The 25,430-nt window shown below is 51.0% G+C and overlaps 2 protein-coding genes across 2 annotated transcripts in view; one reads left to right on the top strand and one right to left on the bottom strand.

Annotated features, from left to right (window-relative positions):
- The window catches only part of LOC146300357 (adenylate cyclase type 2-like), a 29,707-nt gene extending 27,613 nt beyond the window's left edge, over positions 1 to 2,094 (bottom strand). The window contains exons 1-2 of the mRNA XM_084706515.1: positions 2,088 to 2,094; positions 1,013 to 1,112 (exon numbers count right to left, since the gene is read on the bottom strand). Coding sequence (XP_084562641.1) covers positions 1,013 to 1,112; positions 2,088 to 2,094 — 107 coding nt within the window. The remainder of the gene's footprint in view (positions 1 to 1,012; positions 1,113 to 2,087) is intronic.
- A 5,544-nt stretch (positions 2,095 to 7,638) lies between these two features.
- slc6a20 (solute carrier family 6 member 20) lies at positions 7,639 to 22,897 on the top strand. Its single transcript, XM_084706503.1, is given in 12 exon segments — positions 7,639 to 7,857; positions 10,460 to 10,600; positions 11,422 to 11,513; positions 11,663 to 11,890; positions 12,518 to 12,628; positions 13,271 to 13,512; positions 18,462 to 18,624; positions 19,276 to 19,480; positions 20,199 to 20,358; positions 21,058 to 21,223; positions 22,722 to 22,806; positions 22,809 to 22,897. Coding segments are annotated over 12 exon segments (1,806 nt in total). The 5' UTR covers positions 7,639 to 7,733.
- The last annotated feature ends 2,533 nt before the right edge of the window (positions 22,898 to 25,430 follow it).

Here is a 25,430-nt window from a genome sequence, read left to right as displayed (position 1 = left end):
ACTATGTCCTTGAAAGTCACAAAAAGTAATTCAATGTAATGTCACACACTCTGCTTGGAAGGAACCTCATTGAAACACTGTCCATGTCCTCAGGTTTACTGTGCCTCCATTCTCTTGGGGACCGATCAGTCAGTGTGTCTTTGTAAAGCCCCCCCCCTCACAGCCCCCCCCCACAGCCCCCCCTCACAGCCCCCCCTCACAGCCCCCCCCCTCACAGCCCCCCCCCTCACAGCCCCCCCTCACAGCCCCCCCTCACAGCCCCCACCTCACAGCCCCCCCTCACAGCCCCCCCTCACAGCCCCCCCCCCTCACAGCCCCCCCTCACAGCCCCCCCCCCTCACAGCCCCCCCCCCTCACAGCCCCCCCTCACAGCCCCCCCCCTCACAGCCCCCCCTCACAGCCCCCCCCCCTCACAGCCCCCCCTCACAGCCCCCCCTCACAGCCCCCCCCCCTCACAGCCCCCCCCCCTCACAGCCCCCCCTCACAGCCCCCCCCCTCACAGCCCCCCCTCACAGCCCCCCCTCCCTGGCCTTCACAGTCGTGCATCTCAAACACAGAGGGGCACAGGCTGTGACGGTCGCCATAGTGACCCAGTTCAGGTTTTGGACCCCCCTCCCCCCCGCCCCCCCCCCCCCGGTCTGCACACCCTCCCCTTTCCACCCCACAGACAGGGCGGGGGCAGAACTCTGTGTTCCCATCCGGGCCAGTCAGGATGGAGAACAGAACGTTCCCCAGGGTGGCAGCTACATTACGATCACAATGCAAGCAGCTGGACACTGGAGAGGGGACGTCTCCTAATATCAGTTCACCCCCTCGCTCCCTTCACTCTTTTTCTTCCCTCCTTCCCCTCCTCGCTTCCCTCTAGCCATGTGTCTGTGGAGATCAGAATGACCTCCAGTCCCCCCGCCCCCCCCCCCTCCCCTCCCCGGCAGAGCCCCAGGCCCCGCCCCCAGACCCGTGTCACCGCGCATCACATCACAGCGACTCCTGGAGAACGGTTACGCAACCTCGCCTGAGCGTGTCGTCTGCTACAACGGGCCCTAATTGTCGGTTGTTGACCACAGAGGTGGACGAGTCGGTGGGGCCTCCTGTGCTCTCAGCGGTCGCGGCGGCTGGGTGTCACAAGCGGTTAGAGGCGCCGGTCTGAGCGGGACGTTCTGGATTGTTCTGGTTCCGAGCGTGGGCGGGTCTGTGGGCTGGGTGAGGAGGGCCTGCCGGGCCGACACAGAGGGGAGGAGAGGACACCAGCCCACACCAGTCCTGCTACATTCCACATCTGTCCACAAAACATGTCCCCCATCTCTTCTCCTTCCACCTCCCTCCTCATCCTCCTGTTTCCCAGACAGGAAACGGCTGTAGTCCTCTGCCCCCCCCCCCCCACCTCACACCCCACCACGGCCCTTATGAAACCTCGGGTAAACACAGCTTGATCCAGTTCAGAGGGACAGAGCTGCTTTTGGGTGTTCTGTCAGTGGGATACTGGTGAAAACAGAATTCCTCTCAATTGGGACAGCTGTGCCTCTCACTGTGATCCCTGCTCTCTCGCTCCTTCCCTCCCTCCTTCCCTCCCCCTTCCTTCCCTCGCTCCCTCCCTCCCCTCTGTTTACAGGTCCGCTCCACCACCACTCTTCCATGGCTTGCAACAAAACGAGCCCTCAAGGCTCCCAGAAGACCCCCCCCCCCCACCCCCATCATGTTTAGGCTCAGATGTCCCTTTCTCCTCCCCCTCTCCCGCCCAAATACCGACCCCCCCCAGCCAGCTTCATCCCTTCCACACTTCAACCTCTCCATCCCCTTCACCCGTTTATCTGTCTATTCCCTTCATCCCTCCTTCCCTCTATCTCTCCCTCCTCCCTCTCCCTCTGGTAAACAGCTCCTCATGGTAGGGGGTGCAGTGTGAGGATTAGACACGTGTGCCATTACACAACTGCCCCCCCACGTCCTGATTCCCCCCCCTCCCTTCCCCCCCAAGTGTGTAGAGGCTGTGACCACGTGGTCAGCAGAGCAACGCTCCCACGGTCAATCGGGAGTATTCTGGGATGGATCCTGAATGTGACTGCTGGTCAGGTCAGGAGTCATGGTCCTACCAGCCATGGGTGATCAGGCCCTAAGCCAGGGGCTGTTTGTGCTGCCCTGCTCCCTGTGCTGCCCTGCTCCCTGTGCTGCCCTGCTCCCTGGGCTGCCCTGCTCCCTGTGCTGCCCTGCTCCCTGTGCTGCCCTGCTCCCTGTGCTGCCCTGCTCCCTGGGCTGCCCTGCTCCCTGTGCTGCCCTGCTCCCTGTGCTGCCCTGCTCCCTGTGCCGCCCTGCTCCCTGTGCCGCCCTGCTCCCTGTGCTGCCCTGCTCCCGGTGCTGCCCTGACTGTGCTGCCCTGCCCTCTGTGCTGCCCTGCTCCCTGGGCTGCCCTGCTCCATGTGCTGCCCTGCTCCCTGGGCTGCCCTGCTCCCTGTGCTGCCCTGTCTGTGCCGCCCTGCCCTTTGTGCTGCCCTGCCCTCTGAGCTGCCCCTTGTGCTGCCCTGTATCAGGATAACTCCTGGGTCTCTGTGCCAGTGGCTTTAATGTGTTGATGTACCTGTCTAGACGACACAGCTTCACATCAGGTCAGGACAGGACAGGTACACTGGGTCAGACAGCACTAATAGAGGTCACTAGGGATTGTCAGGGAAAGCAGGCCAAAGAATTCCAATGTACCTGCACCTGGACAAATAGCAATAAACTTGAAACTTGAACTTCAAACAGAGACACAACATTAGGTCAAAGACAGCGAACACAGGTGAGAGTGTTTCAGAAATATCTACTGACTAGAGTCAAGGTTGAGGAGATCACTATGTGACTGGACAACCTCTCCTCACCTCTCCCTTCCTCCCTCTCTCCTCACCTCACCCTTCCTCCCTCTCTCCTCACCTCACCCTTCCTCCCTCTCTCCTCACCTCACCCTTCCTCCCTCTCTCCTCACCTCACCCTTCCTCCCTCTCTCCTCTCCTCACCTCACCCTTCCTCCCTCTCTCCTCACCTCTCCCTTCCTCCCTCTCTCCTCACCTCACCCTTCCTCCCTCTCTCCTCACCTCACCCTTCCTCCCTCTCTCCTCACCTCACCTTTCCTCCCTCTATCCTCACCTCTCCCTTCCTCCCTCTCTCCTCACCTCACCCTTCCTCCCTCTCTCCTCACCTCACCCTTCCTCCCTCTCTCCTCACCTCACCCTTCCTCCCTCTCTCCTCGCCTCTCCCTTCCTCCCTCTCTCCTCACCTCACCCTTCCTCCCTCTCTCCTCACCTCACCCTTCCTCCCTCTATCCTCACCTCTCCCTTCCTCCCTCTCTCCTCACCTCACCCTTCCTCCCTCTCTCCTCACCTCACCCTTCCTCCCTCTCTCCTCACCTCACCCTTCCTCCCTCTCTCCTCACCTCACCCTTCCTCCCTCTATCCTCACCTCACCCTTCCTCCCTCTCTCCTCACCTCACCCTTCCTCCCTCTATCCTCACCTCTCCCTTCCTCCCTCTCTCCTCACCTCACCCTTCCTCACCTCACCCTTCCTCCCTCTATCCTCAACTCTCCCTTCCTCCCTCTCTCCTCACCTCACCCTTCCTCCCTCTCTCCTCACCTCACCCTTCCTCCCTCTCTCCTCACCTCACCCTCCCTCCTTCTATCCTCACCTCTCCCTTCCTCCCTCTCTCCTCACCTCACCCTTCCTCCCTCTCTCCTCACCTCACCCTTCCTCCCTCTCTCCTCTCCTCACCTCACCCTTCCTCCCTCTCTCCTCACCTCTCCCTTCCTCCCTCTCTCCTCACCTCACCCTTCCTCCCTCTCTCCTCACCTCACCCTTCCTCCCTCTCTCCTCACCTCTCCCTTCCTCCCTCTCTCCTCACCTCACCCTTCCTCCCTCTCTCCTCACCTCACCCTTCCTCCCTCTCTCCTCACCTCACCCTTCCTCCCTCTCTCCTCTCCTCACCTCACCCTTCCTCCCTCTCTCCTCACCTCTCCCTTCCTCCCTCTCTCCTCACCTCACCCTTCCTCCCTCTCTCCTCACCTCACCCTTCCTCCCTCTCTCCTCACCTCACCTTTCCTCCCTCTATCCTCACCTCTCCCTTCCTCCCTCTCTCCTCACCTCACCCTTCCTCCCTCTCTCCTCACCTCACCCTTCCTCCCTCTCTCCTCACCTCACCCTTCCTCCCTCTCTCCTCGCCTCTCCCTTCCTCCCTCTCTCCTCACCTCACCCTTCCTCCCTCTCTCCTCACCTCACCCTTCCTCCCTCTCTCCTCACCTCACCCTTCCTCCCTCTATCCTCACCTCTCCCTTCCTCCCTCTCTCCTCACCTCACCCTTCCTCCCTCTCTCCTCACCTCACCCTTCCTCCCTCTCTCCTCACCTCACCCTTCCTCCCTCTCTCCTCGCCTCTCCCTTCCTCCCTCTCTCCTCACCTCACCCTTCCTCCCTCTCTCCTCACCTCACCCTTCCTCCCTCTCTCCTCACCTCACCCTTCCTCCCTCTATCCTCACCTCTCCCTTCCTCCCTCTCTCCTCACCTCACCCTTCCTCCCTCTCTCCTCACCTCACCCTTCCTCCCTCTCTCCTCACCTCACCCTTCCTCCCTCTCTCCTCACCTCACCCTTCCTCCTTCTATCCTCACCTCTCCATTCCTCCCTCTCTCCTCACCTCACCCTTCCTCCCTCTCTCCTCACCTCACCCTTCCTCCCTCTCTCCTCACCTCACCCTTCCTCCCTCTATCCTCACCTCTCCCTTCCTCCCTCTCTCCTCACCTCACCCTTCCTCCCTCTCTCCTCACCTCACCCTTCCTCCCTCTCTCCTCGCCTCTCCCTTCCTCCCTCTCTCCTCACCTCACCCTTCCTCCCTCTCTCCTCACCTCACCCTTCCTCCCTCTCTCCTCACCTCACCCTTCCTCCCTCTATCCTCACCTCTCCCTTCCTCCCTCTCTCCTCACCTCACCCTTCCTCCCTCTCTCCTCACCTCACCCTTCCTCCCTCTCTCCTCACCTCACCCTTCCTCCCTCTCTCCTCACCTCACCCTTCCTCCCTCTATCCTCACCTCTCCCTTCCTCCCTCTCTCCTCACCTCACCCTTCCTCCCTCTCTCCTCACCTCACCCTTCCTCCCTCTATCCTCACCTCTCCCTTCCTCCCTCTCTCCTCACCTCACCCTTCCTCACCTCACCCTTCCTCCCTCTATCCTCAACTCTCCCTTCCTCCCTCTCTCCTCACCTCACCCTTCCTCCCTCTCTCCTCACCTCACCCTTCCTCCCTCTATCCTCACCTCTCCCTTCCTCCCTCTCTCCTCACCTCACCCTTCCTCCCTCTCTCCTCACCTCACCCTTCCTCCCTCTCTCCTCACCTCCCCCTTCCTCCCTCTCTCCTCACCTCACCCTTCCTCCCTCTCTCCTCACCTCACCCTTCCTCCCTCTCTCCTCACCTCACCCTTCCTCCATCTATCCTCACCTCACCCTTCCTCCCTCTCTCCTCACCTCACCCTTCCTCCCTCTCTCCTCACCTCACCCTCCCTCCTTCTATCCTCACCTCTCCCTTCCTCCCTCTCTCCTCACCTCACCCTTCCTCCCTCTCTCCTCACCTCACCCTTCCTCCCTCTCTCCTCTCCTCACCTCACCCTTCCTCCCTCTCTCCTCACCTCTCCCTTCCTCCCTCTCTCCTCACCTCACCCTTCCTCCCTCTCTCCTCACCTCACCCTTCCTCCCTCTCTCCTCACCTCACCTTTCCTCCCTCTATCCTCACCTCTCCCTTCCTCCCTCTCTCCTCACCTCACCCTTCCTCCCTCTCTCCTCACCTCACCCTTCCTCCCTCTCTCCTCACCTCACCCTTCCTCCCTCTCTCCTCGCCTCTCCCTTCCTCCCTCTCTCCTCACCTCACCCTTCCTCCCTCTCTCCTCACCTCACCCTTCCTCCCTCTCTCCTCACCTCACCCTTCCTCCCTCTATCCTCACCTCTCCCTTCCTCCCTCTCTCCTCACCTCACCCTTCCTCCCTCTCTCCTCACCTCACCCTTCCTCCCTCTCTCCTCACCTCACCCTTCCTCCCTCTCTCCTCACCTCACCCTTCCTCCTTCTATCCTCACCTCTCCATTCCTCCCTCTCTCCTCACCTCACCCTTCCTCCCTCTCTCCTCACCTCACCCTTCCTCCCTCTCTCCTCACCTCACCCTTCCTCCCTCTATCCTCACCTCTCCCTTCCTCCCTCTCTCCTCACCTCACCCTTCCTCCCTCTCTCCTCACCTCACCCTTCCTCCCTCTATCCTCACCTCTCCCTTCCTCCCTCTCTCCTCACCTCACCCTTCCTCACCTCACCCTTCCTCCCTCTATCCTCAACTCTCCCTTCCTCCCTCTCTCCTCACCTCACCCTTCCTCCCTATCTCCTCACCTCACCCTTCCTCCCTCTCTCCTCACCTCACCCTTCCTCCCTCTCTCCTCACCTCACCCTTCCTCCCTCTCTCCTCACCTCACCCCTCCTCCCTCTCTCCTCACCTCACCCTTCCTCCCTCTCTCCTCACCTCACCCTTCCTCCCTCTCTCCTCACCTCACCCTTCCTCCCTCTCTCCTCACCTCTTTTTTTTGCATTCATATGAGTGCAAATACAGTTTTTTTGAACTTCATGTGATATTGTTTTCATGTTTTAGTCAAAATAAGATGATTGGTGGGCCTATCATTTAGAAACTATCTTTAGTTTTATAATGTTTTTTAGCCTTCCTCAATTCTGACTTGTGTGCCGAGTCCGACACCTATGTCACATAACCAGAAAGCAGGTTGTGACATGATGTTGTAGCAACATTGCCAGTAGGTTGCTGCAACATTGTGAATCAACGCGTAACTTACCTGGTTATGTTGCATAACCTGCTTTCTGGAATACCCCCTGGACCTATGTGTCGGTGCTGCAGTGGCTCATTGGCAAGCTCAGAAGAGCGCTGACATGGAATTCTGAATGCATATAGGTTTGGGGTTTTGGTTAAACACTTTTACAAGCGTTGATTGGAATACTGCATACATTTTCTAAATGAATGCACTGACCTCTCTCCTCACCTCTCTCATTAGCTCTCCCTTCTTTCTGTTTCACCTCAGCCTGGCCATGACCCCTTTCCCAACTCTTAGCTCTTCTTTTTGGGTTGATCACATTTTTTTTTTTCATTTGTCACTCATTACTATTTTATCATACTCAATCACTTAACAGAGCCAATGTTTAGGTGTAAATTGTCTTAACATATCACATATAATATCAAAATGTATTTATAGAAATGTATAGAAACTATTGAGACTTTCCTTCACTCCGGTAGCCTACTATTGGCCTTGAGAAGCAAGACATTTTGAGTTTGTTCAGAAATGCAATATACGCTGTGTAGCCCAGAGCACTGTCGTGTAATCTCTCAAAACAAATACAAACTTCGAGGAAGATAGTGTTGTCTGGCTAATAATCTATAGTAGCGGGGTCGTGCTTCACGTTCAAATGCGTCCTTTCAAATGAAACATTCACCTGGGTTGCGTAAACAAAGGCAATTAAAATACAAGACCCTCCCCTCCGCTGCGGAGGTGCTCATTAGAATACATATACAGAAGGCGCTTAAAACGCGGGTTATGGTTCTTGGACACAGCATAAGCTCTGCGACCGCCCTCTGAACAACTTTACATACGAAGATTTGTTGTACTTGCTGTTGCTGTTCCCTTGGTATCTAGAGACTGTGGACTGGACTGTGTTCAATTATTCCTGCAATCCAGCACATTTCCACACCGATGGAGAAGGAAGCGAGACAGTCGTGGGATAACCCCATGCAGTTTATTCTGGCATGTGTGTCCTATGCCGTTGGACTTGGAAATGTGTGGCGTTTTCCATACCTGTGTCAAATGCACGGAGGAGGTAAGGAAGGGCTTCGTTTATTTTTCTCACAAAGAGCAGGTGCGGTGCGTGCTTCACTTGCGGCAAGTTGAGTGGCAGATCTGCCACTTAAACATTGGCCTACTTTATTTGGTGGAAAGAAGCCTACTTTATTTACTGACATTAAGTCATTTGTCTACACTACAGTTTAACCGTGTTAATAAGGGGATACAACATCACACAGGTCTGTAGGTTACTCCGCACCAATTACACGGATGCGATCCATATTCCCGTTATCATACATTGACTATAACGGAACCACAGACAGCACGTAGTTAAACATTTCTGAAATGAGCTGTTGGGAATAGGTGTGTTGAGGTGTTTTCTAAGTCTCTTAAATCCGATTTCCCACTGGTGTGTGCGTCCTTACGCACGGTTTGGTTTGCTGCGGCAGTTTCTTGTCAGGTTGTTACATGTGTCTCACCTTGTGAGACAGATTTGTATGCAACTCTTCGAATAAAGTTGGATTGCTTGTTGGAAGTCAGTCAAACATGAGTCGAAACATGATGAAACAGCACTAAAACACTATTACTGTAAGTATCTTACATAATGTTGGCAAAGGTAGGCAGAGTAAACTTCCACTGGTACATTTCCACTGGCTAACTTCTAAATGTGCAGCTGTAATTGTTTTCTTGCCCCTTGTGCTGCCCCTTGTTTAACTACATTAGGAATATACAATTTGGAATTAACTAACAGCTATGTTCCGTCAATACTTACAACTATTCCGTCTAATCCTTAACTGATGGAAATCAATTTTTTTCTCAGAATAGTTTATGGAGCACTTGCCATATTTACCTACTTGTTTAAGCTTGGGGGGAGAGAGAGAGAGAGAGAGAGAGAGAGAGAGAGGGAGAGAGAGAGAGAGAGAGAGAGAGAGAGAGAGAGGAGAGAGAGAGAGAGAGAGAGAGAGGAGAGAGAGAGAGAGAGAGAGAGAGAGAGAGAGAGAGAGAGAGAGAAAGGGAGGGGTTGGGGTCTGGGAGAGAAAGAGGGGGAGAGAGAGAAGGAGAGAGAGGGAGAGAGAGAGAGGGGTTAGGGTCTGGGAGAGAGAGAAGGAGAGAGAGGGAGAAGGAGAGAGAGGGGTTGGGGTCTAGGAGAGAGAGAGAGAGAGAGAGAGAGAGAGAGAGAGAGAGAGAGAGAGAGAGAGGGTTCTGGGAGAGAGAGAGAGAGAGAGAGGGAGAGAGAGAAGGAGAGAGAGGGAGAGAGAGAGGGGTTGGGGTCTGGGAGAGAGGGAGAGGGGTTGGGGTCTGGGATAGAGAGAGAGGTCTGTCTGGGTCACCAAGCAATAAGCTTGTCCAATGCTCCCATCTTCACTGTCATTAATGTGTTTGTTACTTAACCTTCATTGATTCAATCGGAACTGAACATAAATGTCGATTCTGGCCTGAACTGAGACAAAATACACAGTATTACAGTTAGAAGGAGATGAGAAATAAAGCAGGAGGGAAAGAGACAATTAGGACAGCAGAGACAACTGTCATGGACTGCACCTCCACAGGAGGGACACATCCTGTTCTACATTTACATTAGTCATTTAGCAGACGCTCTTATCCAGAGTGACTTACAGTAAGTACAGGGACATTCCCCGAGGCAAGTAGGGTGAAGTGCCTTGCCCAAGTTCACGACGTCATTCGGCACGGCGGGGAATCAATCCCGCAATCTTCTGATTACTAGCCCAACTCCCTCACCGCTCAGCCATCTGACTCCCTGTTCTGGATGAGCAAACATGAGGCAGCACTCGTGGAAACTCAGTGTGAGACAGAAACCACATCAAAGATGAGAAGTCAATGTTTTTTCTGACAAAACATGGTGACATCACCAAGAATTATTTCGGCTACAGTAACTTCCTTTAACAGTATCTTTATTTGGTGGTGCAAGAATGTACAGAATGTACAGGACAACCTGACACGCTGACAGGACAACCACATCTTCTGACATCCTGACTGTCCCTGCTTGATCCCTTTAGTTAGTGCTGAAGGAGCTTATTGAAGCGCACTCACACAGGAAACACAACACACACAGTCCTGTCTGTGTGAGCAAGCCTGCAGAAAGAGAGAGAGAGAGAGAGAGAGAGAGAGAGAGAGAGAGAGAGAGAGAGAGAGAGAGAGAGTTGTATTGTTGTAACAAATGTATCATCATTTTGATAGGTTCAATCTTCTATGGCTTTGCAGAGAGGCAAGCAGAGAGTCGTTATGATCAGTGACCTATGCACTTTGTGAAGCTCTCTTGGAAGTCGCTTTGGATAAAAGCGTCTGCTAAATGAATAAATGTAAATGTAAATGTAAAGAGAGGGAGGAGGAGATACAGTAATAAAGACTGTCAGAGAGGGAACGATGCAGGTAGAGAGAAAAGTAGTTAAAGAAAGACTCAGAGCAAGCTAGGAGAGATGCAGGCAGAGAAAGATAGAGACAGACACACCTGTTGAACTGCTGAACTCCACTGAACTTATGGTTGGCCAAGTCCACGTTAGGAATCAGCCAATGAGACAAAGCCTGCACTGACACACCAGCTCCCACAACCCCTGGCGTTTACATTTTTGTGTCTGATGATGACTTCCTGTGTGTGATGACAATTTCCTGTCTCACAGGTGGGTTCCTCATCCCGTACCTCATCATGCTGGTCCTGGAGGGGGTTCCTCTGTTCTACATGGAGCTGGCCATTGGCCAGAAGATGCGGTTGGGGAGCATCGGAGCATGGAGCGCAATCAACCCCTACCTGGGGGGAGTGGGTGAGTCCATTAGCTCCTAACTGAGGGGAGTGGGTGAGTCCATTAGCTCCTAACTGAGGGGAGTGGGTGAGTCCATTAGCTCCTAACTGAGGGGAGTGGGTGAGTCCATTAGCTCCTACCTGAGGGGAGTGGGTGAGTCCATTAGCTCCTACCTGAGGGGAGTGGGTGAGTCCATTAGCTCCTAACTGAGGGGAGTGGGTGAGTCCATTAGCTCCTACCTGAGGGGAGTGGGTGAGTCCATTAGCTCCTACCTGAGGGGAGTGGGTGAGTCCATTAGCTCCTACCTGAGGGGAGTGGGTGAGAATTGTCATTGCTGTCGTTTGATTGATTTCTTGCTGTCAGTTCAAGTTCAAGTCTTTTATTGTCAGATGCACAGAACAACACAGGGTCAAACTGGGTACTGAAATTCTTAGGACAAGACAACACAAAGCAACCTGGCATAACATAACATATAGTACACAAAACATAGAAACATCTACAATAATCTTAAATATAGTAAACCTCCTTATATACAAATAGTCATGCCGTCAACATCACTTATTTTTGTTAATGACCTGAGAATAGACAAACTGACAGTTATACAGTTGAAAGGAGACATTATATATAAAAGGATTACAATAGAAACAAGACAACAGTAGAGATGAGAAGAGCATGAATACACACATGGTGCTCATGAGCACCCACAGTCAAGGGTAGTGTCTCTCTAGCACGTCCACCTGACTGATCCACAGGCTGCAGGCTCCAAACCCCCTTCCTTTAAATAAGTTAGAAAAGGACAAAGGACATGTGCTATTAAGCTGTCAATAAACTTGTTTCTGCAGGTCTTGCCAGTGTCATGACGTCACTGTACCTCTGCCTTTACTACAATGTCATCAACGCCTGGAGCTTCTGGTACCTCTTCCATTCATTCCAGGTATGTGAGGTCAGAGCCTCCAGGCCTGTTCTAGTGATCAACAATGACTGTACTGGGGGTGACGTACATTTGAACATTGTCAGGCAGTCATCATCAAAATCACAATAACTGGAATGTTCTCAAATTCTTCCCCTCCCTCCGTCCCTCAGTCCACGCTCCCCTGGGCTGACTGCCCCCTGAACAGCAACCTAACCGGTCCCTTGGAGGAATGCGAGCGAGGCACGCCCACCGAGTACTTCTTCTTCAGGGAGACGCTTGACATCTCGTCCTCCATCGAGGAAAACGGGGGCGTGCACACAGGCCAGGCGCTCTGCCTTGTGCTGGCCTGGATGATTGTCTACCTGTTCATCGTCAGGGGCGTCAAGTCCACCGGCAAGGTGAGAGCGTCCGACCGGAGACACGCCGTTGCGGCTACGCTCCTCTGATCCTGTATGTCCCGCTGCACTTCCTGCATAAACACATTCGCTCAAGTCAAAGGTTTTCAACACTGGTCCTCAGGGTCCCCCGGCCCTGCATGTTCTAGATGTTTCCCTGCTCCAACACACCTGATTCAGGTCATTGATCGGGTCGTTATCAGGCTTCTGCTGAGCTTGATAACGACCCATTCATTTGAATCAGAAGTGTTGGAGCAGGGAAACATCTAGAACATGCAGGACAGGGGGGCACGGGGACCAGGGTTGAGAAGCACTGCGCTAAATAAACAAACTGTAAAATGTGTGTGTGTTGGAGGGAGGGAGTTTCAGCAGCAGTAGAAGCAGCAGTAGAAGCAGCAGTAGAAGCAGCAGTAGAAGCAGCAGTAGAAGCAGCAGTAGAATTTGCGCTTCACCTGTCAGTAAACCCAGCAGTGGCTAACGGGAGTGCAGGCCCATGCAGTGCTGTGTTTACTAACAGGCTCCTCCACTCGTACGCACAACCCTGCACAGCGTGTCAGGCAGCACTGACTGTGTCAGCTCTCGATAAAGGATCCTAACATTAACTTGACCTTTGCCCCCTGTGGTGTGGAGGTGGTGTATTTCACAGCTACCTTCCCCTACCTGGTCCTTTTCATCTACCTGGTGCGGGGAGTCACCCTGCACGGAGCCGTGAACGGGGTCAAGTACATGTTCACCCCCAAGGTACGCTGGGATGGGGGAGGGCAACAGGAACACAGAGGTTGTTGTTGTAGTTGATCCTGTTGTATCTAGTCTTCAGGGTACTGCAGAGAACCCAAGGGTTCAGGTTGGTTTCGGTGCAGTTCCAGGGGTGTATGTGAAGCCCTCTGTGACATTGCTTGTAAAAAGGGCTGTACACGTAACAATGTGATCTGAGAGATAAACAATAAGATATGTTGTTGCTGCTGTGTGCAGTCTTCAGGGTACTTTGAGGAACATTGTGTCAGAACTGAACCTGGCTCCTACTCTGTAGGCATTGATGCCAACACTGTTGTCATGCAAACCATCGCCTGCAGCTAGTTAGCTGTCTCTGTGTCTCCCTGGTGCCTGGTGATGTTAATGAACCGCACTATTGTGTCATGCACGTGCAGACGTTTGTGAACCAAGCTGCAGAGGTTAGCCACAGCTGTGCAGCTGCAGTCAGCATTGTTGTTGAGTACAGCGCATGTGTGGGATGGGGTTAGTTCTGTGTGGCTTACTAAAAGTCCTTCTTTGTGTGTGTGCACGTGTGTGTGTGTTTGTGGGCCTCTGTGTTTCTGCATGTGTGTGTGTATATGCGTGTGTGTGTATGTGTGTGCACCTGTGTGTGTGTGTCCTGGCTAACAGCTGGAGCAGCTTGCTAACCCGACCACCTGGATCAACGCCGCCACTCAGATCTTCTTCTCTCTGGGCCTGGGCTTCGGCTCGCTCATCGCCTTCGCCAGCTACAACCAGTACAACAACAACTTCCAGCAGCAGGCCATCGTGGTGTCCATGATCAACAGCGGCACCTCTGTGTTCGCCAGCATCGTCACCTTCTCCATCTACGGCTTCAAGGCCACCTTCAACTACGAGAGCTGTCTGGAGAGGTAGGCAGAGCCTTCAACTACGAGAGCTGTCTGGAGAGGTAGGCAGAGCCTTCAACTACGAGAGCTGTCTGGAGAGGTAGGCAGAGCCTTCAACTACGAGAGCTGTCTGGAGAGGTAGGCAGAGCCTGCAACTAGGAGAGCTGTCTGGAGAGGTAGGCAGAGCCTGCAACTACGAGAGCTGTCTGGAGAGGTAGGCAGAGCCTGCAACTAGGAGAGCTGTCTGGAGAGGTAGGCAGAGCCTTCAACTAGGAGAGCTGTCTGGAGAGGTAGGCAGAGCCTTCAACTAGGAGAGCTGGAGAGGTAGGCAGAGCCTTCAACTAGGAGAGCTGGAGAGGTAGGCAGAGCCTTCAACTAGGAGAGCTGGAGAGGTAGGCAGAGCCTTCAACTAGGAGAGCTGGAGAGGTAGGCAGAGCCTTCAACTAGGAGAGCTGTCTGGAGACGTAGGCAGAGCCTGCAACTAGGAGAGCTGTCTGGAGAGGTAGGCAGAGCCTGCAACTAGGAGAGCTGTCTGGAGAGGTAGGCAGAGCCTGCAACTAGGAGAGCTGTCTGGAGAGGTAGGCAGAGCCTGCAACTAGGAGAGCTGTCTGGAGAGGTAGGCAGAGCCTGCAACTAGGAGAGCTGTCTGGAGAGGTAGGCAGAGCCTGCAACTAGGAGAGCTGTCTGGAGAGGTAGGCAGAGCCTTTAACTAGGAGAGCTGGAGAGGTAGGCAGGTAGGCAAAGGGCCGCAGGGTGTGTGTGTGGGTGAGTGTTATACCAGGTGCTTAGTCATGTTGTTTATTTAGACACAGCTACTTCATGACACACCTGATGTTGTAATAGTTTCCTGGACCAAAGTCCACGTATCTAACACGTCTCATGAGTTTAGTGTCGGTGTTCCAAGGTTGCTCTTCCTGGTCGTAATCATAAATTGATCTAATAATAGTCTTACAATAAGACAAACCCAGAGTGTTAGAATGTGACAAGCCCTGATAAGACTCAGCTGGGCGATCTTTAAACAGAGATGACAGACCTGTCTTTGATCTTTAAACAGAGATGACAGACCTGTCTCTGATCTTTAAACAGAGATGACAGACCAGTCTCTGATCTTTAAACAGAGATGACAGACCAGTCTCTGATCTTTAAACAGAGATGACAGACCAGTCTCTGATCTTTAAACAGAGATGACAGACCAGTCTCTGATCTTTAAACAGAGATGACAGACCAGTCTCTGATCTTTAAACAGAGATGACAGACCAGTCTCTGATCTTTAAACAGAGATGACAGACCAGTCTCTGATCTTTAAACAGAGATGACAGACCAGTCTCTGATCTTTAAACAGAGATGACAGACCAGTCTCTGATCTTTAAACAGAGATGACAGACCAGTCTCTGATCTTTAAACAGAGATGACAGACCAGTCTATGATCTTTAAACAGAGATGACAGACCAGTCTTTGATCTTTAAACAGAGATGACAGACCAGTCTCTGATCTTTAAACAGAGATGACAGACCAGTCTTTGATCTTTAAACAGAGATGACAGACCAGTCTCTGATCTTTAAACAGAGATGACAGACCAGTCTCTGATCTTTAAACAGAGATGACAGACCAGTCTCTGATCTTTAAACAGAGATGACAGACCAGTCTCTGATCTTTAAACAGAGATGACAGACCAGTCTCTGATCTTTAAACAGAGATGACAGACCAGTCTCTGATCTTTAAACAGAGATGACAGACCAGTCTCTGATCTTTAAACAGAGATGACAGACCAGTCTCTGATCTTTAAACAGAGATGACAGACCAGTCTATGATCTTTAAACAGAGATGACAGACCAGTCTCTGATCTTTAAACAGAGATGACAGACCAGTCTCTGATCTTTAAACAGAGATGACAGACCAGTCTTTGATCTTTAAACAGAGATGACAGACCAGTCTCTGATCTTTAAACAGAGATGACAGACCAGTCTCTGATCTTTAAACAGAGATGACAGACCAGTCTCTGATCTTTAAACAGAGATGACAGACCAGTCTCTGATCTTTAAACAGAGATGACAGACCAGTCTCTGATCTTTAAACAGAGATGACAGACCAGTCTCTGATCTTTAAACAGAGATGACAGACCAGTCTCTGATCTTTAAACAGAGATGACAGACCAGTCTATGATCTTTAAACAGAGATGACAGACCAGTCTATGATCTTTAAACAGAGATGACAGACCAGTCTCTGATCTTTAAACAGAGATGACAGACCAGTCTCTGATCTTTAAACAGAGATGACAGACCAGTCTCTGATCTTTAAACAGAGATGACAGACCAGTCTCTGATCTTTAAACAGAGATGACAGACCAGTCTATGATCTTTAAACAGAGATGACAGACCAGTCTCTGATCTTTAAACAGAGATGACAGACCAGTCTATGATCTTTAAACAGAGATGACAGACCAGTCTTTGATCTTTAAACAGAGATGACAGACCAGTCTCTGATCTTTAAACAGAGATGACAGACCAGTCTTTGATCTTTAAACAGAGATGACAGACCAGTCTCTGATCTTTAAACAGAGATGACAGACCAGTCTCTGATCTTTAAACAGAGATGACAGACCAGTCTCTGATCTTTAAACAGAGATGACAGACCAGTCTCTGATCTTTAAACAGAGATGACAGACCAGTCTTTGATCTTTAAACAGAGATGACAGACCAGTCTCTGATCTTTAAACAGAGATGACAGACCAGTCTTTGATCTTTAAACAGAGATGACAGACCAGTCTCTGATCTTTAAACAGAGATGACAGACCAGTCTCTGATCTTTAAACAGAGATGACAGACCAGTCTCTGATCTTTAAACAGAGATGACAGACCAGTCTCTGATCTTTAAACAGAGATGACAGACCAGTCTCTGATCTTTAAACAGAGATGACAGACCAGTCTCTGATCTTTAAACAGAGATGACAGACCAGTCTTTGATCTTTAAACAGAGATGACAGACCAGTCTCTGATCTTTAAACAGAGATGACAGACCAGTCTTTGATCTTTAAACAGAGATGACAGACCAGTCTCTGATCTTTAAACAGAGATGACAGACCAGTCTATGATCTTTAAACAGAGATGACAGACCGGTCTTTCATCTTTAAACAGAGATGACAGACCAGTCTCTGATCTTTAAACAGAGATGACAGACCAGTCTATGATCTTTAAACAGAGATGACAGACCAGTCTCTGATCTTTAAACAGAGATGACAGACCAGTCTCTGATCTTTAAACAGAGATGACAGACCAGTCTCTGATCTTTAAACAGAGATGACAGACCAGTCTCTGATCTTTAAACAGAGATGACAGACCAGTCTTTGATCTTTAAACAGAGATGACAGACCAGTCTCTGATCTTTAAACAGAGATGACAGACCAGTCTTTGATCTTTAAACAGAGATGACAGACCAGTCTCTGATCTTTAAACAGAGATGACAGACCAGTCTATGATCTTTAAACAGAGATGACAGACCGGTCTTTCATCTTTAAACAGAGATGACAGACCAGTCTCTGATCTTTAAACAGAGATGACAGACCAGTCTATGATCTTTAAACAGAGATGACAGACCAGTCTCTGATCTTTAAACAGAGATGACAGACCAGTCTCTGATCTTTAAACAGAGATGACAGACCAGTCTCTGATCTTTAAACAGAGATGACAGACCAGTCTCTGATCTTTAAACAGAGATGACAGACCAGTCTCTGATCTTTAAACAGAGATGACAGACCAGTCTCTGATCTTTAAACAGAGATGACAGACCAGTCTTTGATCTTTAAACAGAGATGACAGACCAGTCTCTGATCTTTAAACAGAGATGACAGACCAGTCTCTGATCTTTAAACAGAGATGACAGACCAGTCTCTGATCTTTAAACAGAGATGACAGACCAGTCTCTGATCTTTAAACAGAGATGACAGACCAGTCTCTGATCTTTAAACAGAGATGACAGACCAGTCTCTGATCTTTAAACAGAGATGACAGACCAGTCTTTGATCTTTAAACAGAGATGACAGACCAGTCTCTGATCTTTAAACAGAGATGACAGACCAGTCTTTGATCTTTAAACAGAGATGACAGACCAGTCTCTGATCTTTAAACAGAGATGACAGACCAGTCTATGATCTTTAAACAGAGATGACAGACCAGTCTCTGATCTTTAAACAGAGATGACAGACCAGTCTATGATCTTTAAACAGAGATGACAGACCAGTCTCTGATCTTTAAACAGAGATGACAGACCAGTCTCTGATCTTTAAACAGAGATGACAGACCAGTCTCTGATCTTTAAACAGAGATGACAGACCAGTCTCTGATCTTTAAACAGAGATGACAGACCAGTCTCTGATCTTTAAACAGAGATGACAGACCAGTCTCTGATCTTTAAACAGAGATGACAGACCAGTCTCTGATCTTTAAACAGAGATGACAGACCAGTCTTTGATCTTTAAACAGAGATGACAGACCAGTCTATGATCTTTAAACAGAGATGACAGACCAGTCTTTGATCTTTAAACAGAGATGACAGACCAGTCTTTGATCTTTAAGCAGAGATGACAGACCAGTCTTTGATCTTTAAACAGAGATGACAGACCAGTCTATGATCTTTAAACAGAGATGACAGACCAGTCTTTGATTTTTAAACAGAGATGACAGACCGGTCTTTCATCTTTAAACAGAGATGACAGACCTGTCTTTGATCTTCTGTATCGTCAGTGATTGCCGGCACGTGTAAACACACAAACACACATGTTGTGTATAGCTGTCGTTGTGGGGACTCTGAGTCCTGTTTTACTACCATCCCCCTAAGCCCTACTAGAACCTGTCTCCACAAGGTCAGTCAACACAGTAGACTGACACACACACTGGTGTAGGTGTACACGGCTGGCAGAGAGCCACAGGTCAGAGGTCAGCTTGGTGGTCACGTGACATGCGCCTCCCTCCCTCCAGGACGCGTGTGCTGTTTCTGAACACCTTTGATCTGGCAGAGGACTCCATCACCATGGAGACCGTCGACCACTGGGCCTTGCAGCTGAACCAGACTCAGCCAGACCTGTTTGCCAGCATTGCAAGCAAGCTGGAGAGCTGCAACTTGGAGGCCGAACTGGACACGGTAAGCTGACGGTCTGGGTGGGGGGGGAGAGGGGGTGATGGTCTGGGTGAGGGGGGGGTAGAGGGGGTGACGGTCTGGGTGGGGGGGGAGAGGGGGTGATGGTCTGGGTGGGGGGGGGGGGGTGATGGTCTGGGTGGGGGGGGTAGATTGCGGATAAGGACATTGAGAACATTTAGGTAGCTAGGATAGCTCGATAGGATAGTTATGATAGCTATGACAGCTGTCCTCACACAACCTGGTAATTTTGTGATGATTCAGCACTCATCTGCATGTCTGATGGAGGGCAGGTGAACTTGACCAGAGCTGTTGTGTTTGTGGTAATCAGTAATGACTGTTTCAGGCTGGGCCAAGCTGTTGATGTGTACAAAGGTTCCCAGTGGTGAACCTATTGCTGTAAACGAGCCACACAACCCAACTCTGTCATAGCATTCAAGTAGAACATTTTAAACGAATGAAGATGTGTCATTAGTCAAAAAACCTGAATGAACAGCAGTCTACTTTGAGTCAGTCAGGTTATTTCTGGAAAGGCTTGCTAATTAATGTAGATTTTAAAAATCCACCCCCTCCCTCCCTCCCTCCCTCCCTCCCTCCCTCCCTCCCTCCCTCCCTCCCTCACTCACTCACTCACTCACTCACTCACTCCCTCTCCAGGCGGTGGAGGGCACAGGCCTGGCCTTCATCGTGTACAGCGAGGCCATAAAGAACATGCCGTTACCTCAGCTGTGGTCGGTGCTGTACTTCCTGATGTTGCTGCTGCTGGGAATGGGCAGCATGCTGGGCAACGTGACGGCCATCATCACCCCCCTGAGGGACTTCAAGGTGATCTCCCGCAACATCAGCAACGAGACCTTTAATGGTGAGAGGGGGGTGGGAGGAGGGAGAGGGAGGGAGGGAGGGAGGGAGGGGGAGGGGGAGGGAGGGAGGGAGGGAGGGAGGGAGGGAGGGAGGGAGGGAGGGAGGGAGGGAGGGAGGGGGAGGGAGGGAGGGAGAGGGAGGGAGGGAGGGAGGGAGGGAGGGAGGGAGGGAGGGAGGGAGGGAGGGAGGGAGGGAGGGAGGGAGGGAGGGAGGGAGGGAGGGAGGGAGGGAGGGAGGGAGGGAGGGAGGGAGGGAGGGAGGGGGAGAGGGAGGGAGGGAGGGAGGGGATGGGGAGTGGGGTTCCTGTCAGGAACGTGTTTGAGTGTGTGCACTCTTTGACCCCTTCAAGCTTGACCACATGATTCACCCAACACAGTTAAGGCCAGACATCTTTTATGGCCTCTCCAGTAAGAGAGAGTGGTCAGCCCAGGTCACCTTGTTTACGTATGCCTCGTGTTACCCAAAGTTCAGATTTGGGGATAGGGCTCTCTCTAGTCACAAGGAATGCTGAACACAATCATTCTTATACAGGTTAAATGTGTTACATCTTCAATTTTTCCAACAGTTCCCATGTCTAATTTATAAACAACTTGCCAGTAAATAGGTTTCGAATGAGCCCCTATCCTTGTGCCAGCCTGTCTAGAGATGTTTCCCCTGTGGTGTGTGTGTGGTGTGTGTGGTGTGTGTGTTTGTGTGGTGTGTGTGTTTGTGTGGTGCAGGCTTGGTGTGTGTGGTGTGTCTGCTGCTGGGTCTAGGGTTCACCACGCGGTCGGGGAACTACTGGTTCACCATGTTCAACGACTACGGAGCCACCTTCTCCCTGCTCTTCATTGTCCTGGTGGAGGTCATCACTGTCAGCTACATCTACGGCATTAAGAGGTCTGTGTGTGTGTGTGTGTGTGTGTGTGTGTGTGTATTTACATCTCTGGCATTAAGAGGTGTGTGTGTGTGTGTGTGTATTTACATCTACAGCATTAAGAAGTCTGTGTGTGTGTGTGTGTGTATTTACATCTACGGCATTAAGAAGTCTGTGTGTGTGTGTGTGTGTGTGTATTTACATCTCTGGCATTAAGAGGTGTGTGTGTGTTTTACAGTGTGTGTCTACCACAGAGTAAATTGCCTTTTAAATTGTCTGCCATTGTAACAGTGTTTAGATTCTTGTAATTTATTACAATGCATCTTTTCAAGATTGATACACTGTACTTGTAGTTTAACACAGGCACAGGTTGTGCCACAGATTCAAGCAGAGCATGTGGCCTGAAGTGTTGTCTGCCTGAACAGGTTACCATGCATAACTGCCGAGCATAAAAGCTGTCTAAAAAGTTCAAGATTTATTGGGAAGTTTGAAAGTTAAGTGTAGTTGGAAAGGCAGAGAGAGAGAGAGAAAGAGAGAGAAAGAGAGAGAGGGAGAGAGGAGGAAAGAACGAGGGGGGGGGGGGGAGAGAGAGAGAGAGAAGACATGCAACAGGGACCAGGCCGGATTCAAACCCTGGCTTCTGCAGTACGACTTCAGACTACATGGTTGTCTAATGTGATGAGCTGTAAAACACCAGACCCTTCCTGTCTTGTCCTCGTCAGGTTTGAGAAGGACATTGAGGACATGCTGGGCCACCGTCCTAACTGGTACTGGAAGATCATGTGGGTGTTTGTGAGCCCCCTGCTCCTTGTGGCTCTCTTCATCTTCTACATCATCAACTACATCCAGGGAGGTACCCCTACCTACCAGGCCTGGAACAAAGACCTGGTACGGCCCCCCTTCTCCCCTCTCCTCACCTCCCCTCTCACCTCTCTCCTCTCCTCACCTCTCCTCACCTCTCCTCACCTCCCCTCTCTCTCTCCTCACCTCCCCCCTCTCTCTCCTCACCTCCCCTCACCTCTCTCGTCTCCTCACCTCCCCTCTCTCTCTCCTCACCTCCCCCCTCTCTCTCCTCACCTCCCCTCTCACCTCTCTCCTCACCTCTCCTCACCTCCCCTCTCTCTCTCCTCACCTCCCCCCTCTCTCTCCTCACCTCCCCTCACCTCTCTCGTCTCCTCACCTCCCCTCTCTCTATCCTCACCTCCCCTCTCTCTCTCTCTCTCTCTCTCTCTCTCTCTCTCTCTCTCTCTCTCTCTCTCTCTCTCTCTCTCTCCTCACCTCTCTCTCCTCACCTCTCCTCTCTGTTCCCTCACCTCCCCTCTCTCTCCTCACCTCTCTGTCTCCTCTCCTCACCTCCCCTCTCTCTCTCCTTACCTCCCACCTCTCTCTCCTCACCTCCCCTCTCTCTCTCCTCACCTCCCCCCTCTCTCTCCTCACCTCCCGTCTCTCCTCACCTCCCCCCTCTCTCTCCTCACCTCCCCTCTCTCTTTCCTCACCTCCTCTCTCTCTCTCCTTACCTCCTCTCTCTCTCTCTCTCTCTCTCTCTCTCTCTCTCCTCACCTCCCCCCTCTCTCACCTCTCCTCTCTCTCTCCTCACCTCCCCCCTCTCTCTCTCTCTCCTCACCTCCCCTCTCTCTCTCTCCTCACCTCCCCCCTCTCTCTCCTCACCTCCCCCCTCTCTCTACTCACCTCCCCTCTCTTTCACCTCACCTCCTCTCTCTCCTCACCTCCCCTCTCTCTCTCCTCACCTCACCTCCCCTCTCTCTCTCTCCTCACCTCCTCTCTCTCTCTCCTCACCTCCTCTCTCTCTCGTCACCTCCCCTCTCTCTCTCTCTCTCTCTCCTCACCTCCCCCCTCTCTCCTCACCTCTCCTCTCTCTCTCCTCACCTCCCCCCTCTCTCTCCTCACCTCCCCTCTCTCTCTCTCTCTCCTCACCTCCCCTCTCTCTCTCTCCTCACCTCCCCCCTCTCTCTCCTCACCTCCCCCCTCTCTCTACTCACCTCCCCTCTCTTTCACCTCACCTCCTCTCTCTCCTCACCTCCCCTCTCTCTCTCCTCACCTCACCTCCTCTCTCTCTCTCCTCACCTCCTCTCTCTCTCTCCTCACCTCCTCTCTCTCTCGTCACTTCCCCTCTCTCTCTCTCTCTCTCTCCTCACCTCCTCTCTCTCTCTCCTCACCTCCCCTCTCTCTCTCTCTCTCTCTCTCCTCACCTCCCCCCTCTCTCTCCTCACCTCTCCTCTCTGTTCCCTCACCTCCCCTCTCTCTCACCTCACCTCCCCCCTCTCTCTCCTCACCTCTCCTCTCTCTCTCTCCTCACCTCCTCTCTCTCTCTCCTTACCTCCCCCCTCTCTCTCCTCACCTCTCCTCTCTGTCCCCTCTCCTCCAGGGCAAGTCGGTGGTGCTGGAGTACCCCCCCTACGCCCAGGCCTTCATCGGCCTGCTGCTGGTGTCCTCTGTCAGCTGCATCCCCCTCTCGCACTCTACACCTACTGCCGGAGGAGACAGAGGGGCCCCCGGGCCCCGGAGCACCCCATGAGCCTGGTGCCCCTCCCGACCGCTTAGGAGGCGGAGGGGTGGCAGAGGGGAGGGGGGTGGAAGAGAGGGGGGAGGAGAAGAGGAGGAGGTGCAGAGGGGGAAGAGGGTGCGGGGAAGAGGAGGAGGTGGAGAGGGGGAAGAGGAGGAGGTGGAGAGGGAGGTTTGTGAGGGGGGAGGTGCAGCAGTGTACCCCCCCGCCCCCTCCGGCTGTTTCCAGCTGGTTGTTCCAAAGCACTGTGCCTGGTCTGCATGGTGGGCCTACCCACAATCCCCTGAGTGGTATAATTTACTACTATTGTTTACTAAGACAGTACACTAAGGATTACAGTTGTAAAACACCTTAATATCTGATGTCTTTCTGACCAAACGATTTAGTGATTTTTGTTTTTTGGTACTGTCTCTAATTGTATCCACAGAAGCACAATAATATGGAGACATTATGTCCAAACATTTGGAGGTTTGTGAACTTCCTGCTTGTGTGTGAAGTGACATGTCTTTGTCACTATCGAGCTTTCGATGCGTTACTCTTCTGTGTGGAAGAAAGGACACTTTAGTCCCAAAGGACTTTTTAAAAATCCTTGTAAAGCAGTCTTAAACTTCCTCTCAGCCATTTCCTGTAACTCCCCCCCACATGTGACGCTACGTACCCTGGAACCAAGGTTCTGTATATATCTGTTACTAGTGTTGCTTGTGTTTGGCCACTCCTTTTAACATGATGCACACCTGGACAGCTATCGTTGCCTGGTGACAAACTTGTTTCCATACTTTTATTACAGTAATGTTGAGGCTATCGTAACCATTCATTAACAATTAACAATAATTCTGGAAATCTGTAAATATGTTGTGTTTTATGTTGGTTTGTACTCTGAACAGGATCCTGTAAAATATCTTATTTTACACTCCAGGAGTTACAAGCGCTATATGGTGTTAACGCTGGTTTCGATTCACACTGGTACTTGTTGGAAAGAAGTCATTTAGAAAGAGTTTATAACATCTAAAATTACCTGGTGCCAAATGTTGCGTAGACATGCTTAGTTTAGTATATTATCACAACAGAAGGAATACAAACAGCATGTAAAAACCTCCTCAAGCTCCTGCCAATGAACTCCAGAGCAAGCCAAAGGATTGCTTTGAGATTGTACAGTAATAATCCTTTATAAAGTAAATAATTCTTCTGCCATTCCACAGGAAAACTCTGAGGTTAATACCTGGTACATAATGGAATGTAAAGTGAAATCACCAAATCATGTATTTGAACTATTTTTAAGCGCGCCAATGTCTTTGTGTGTTCTCTGGTGCTGTGAACAAACAGAAGGGTGTATCTTCACTGGACCCTGGGACAGAAACCCAGCTACAGGTTTCCCAGCTCCGCATTTGCAAAACAAATATTTCTATTTTCAGACAGTGTGACTTCTTGAGCTATTTTGAAGTTGTTTGAGTCCCAGGCACCTCTGGGTGGCACGGCGGGCCTGTATTCCAGCCAGGTGACATCTGACTGGGAGAGGTTGCTGGACGAGCTTCATACAGTCACATTTAAACCACGTCACTGACTTTGCGAGGGCTGGCTGATGACTGATACTGTATTTAATACTGCTAGGTCTGTGAAGCTGTGAGCACTTAGTGTTGTTCTTTTAGAATTGCTTTGTCAGCGACATCAGAATGTAGTCTTTGTTTTTTCCGTCCAGTCATCCTGGACCAGAGAGAGCAGGAAGGGTTAGGATCCAAACTGTTTCTTGGAAAATAATATGGTGTTCAGTTTCCAATAGAATAAACAAACAAATAATATTCTTACTTTAGTTGGATCTTTAGCTCTCTTTCTCCATGCAGATGTGTGATTAATCATGTCGAGATTAGAGGAAGTAGCCATGTATATTTTTGATATGTCTGTTTTCTGATCTGTAAAGAAATAAAATGGTTTAGTATTATCTGTACATGACTGGTCCCTTCTCTGTTCCACCTCAGCCTCACTATACAGGCCCCCCAAAACAAACCAGAAAAGCTCTTTTTGCACTTGGCGGCCAATCATACGATCCCATTTTGAAAAGTGTTCATGTTCAAGCCCAGCAGAAGGCTGGCAGTGTCCCGTTGTCCCGTTCATCTGCATCAGGTGTGTTGGAGCAGGGAAACATCTAGAACATGAAGGGCAGGGGGGGCTGGTTTGAAGACCACCGGCTTAGATTGTAGTGTGACATTGAGCTGAATGAATTGTCCTTCTCACAGACATTGACAACAACTTAGAAGAATGTATTTATTATAGGCTACACAGTATAGATTTACTAGATACCTACACAACACCTAACTGTATCAGTGTGAAGCACAATCCTGCCCAGCCAACATGTCTCAGTGCATGTTAGGGGAAGATCAGCTTATTCTGCTGTTACCCCAACATGAAGGCTAAAGTTAGTTACCCCAGACTCACTGCTACCCCAACATGAAGGCTGAAGTTAGTTACCCCAGACTCACTGTTACCCCACCATGAAGGCTGAAGTTAGTTACCCCAGACTCACTGCTACCCCACCATGAAGGCTGAAGTTAGTTACCCCAGACTCACTGCTACCCC

Source organism: Hypomesus nipponensis, chromosome 2 (genome assembly GCF_054491055.1).
Source record: "Hypomesus nipponensis isolate SF chromosome 2, ASM5449105v1, whole genome shotgun sequence".
Taxonomy (NCBI): Eukaryota; Metazoa; Chordata; class Actinopteri; order Osmeriformes; family Osmeridae; genus Hypomesus; species Hypomesus nipponensis.
The sequence above is the reverse complement of the archived record's forward strand: the minus strand, read 5'-3'. Positions and strand labels throughout refer to the sequence as shown.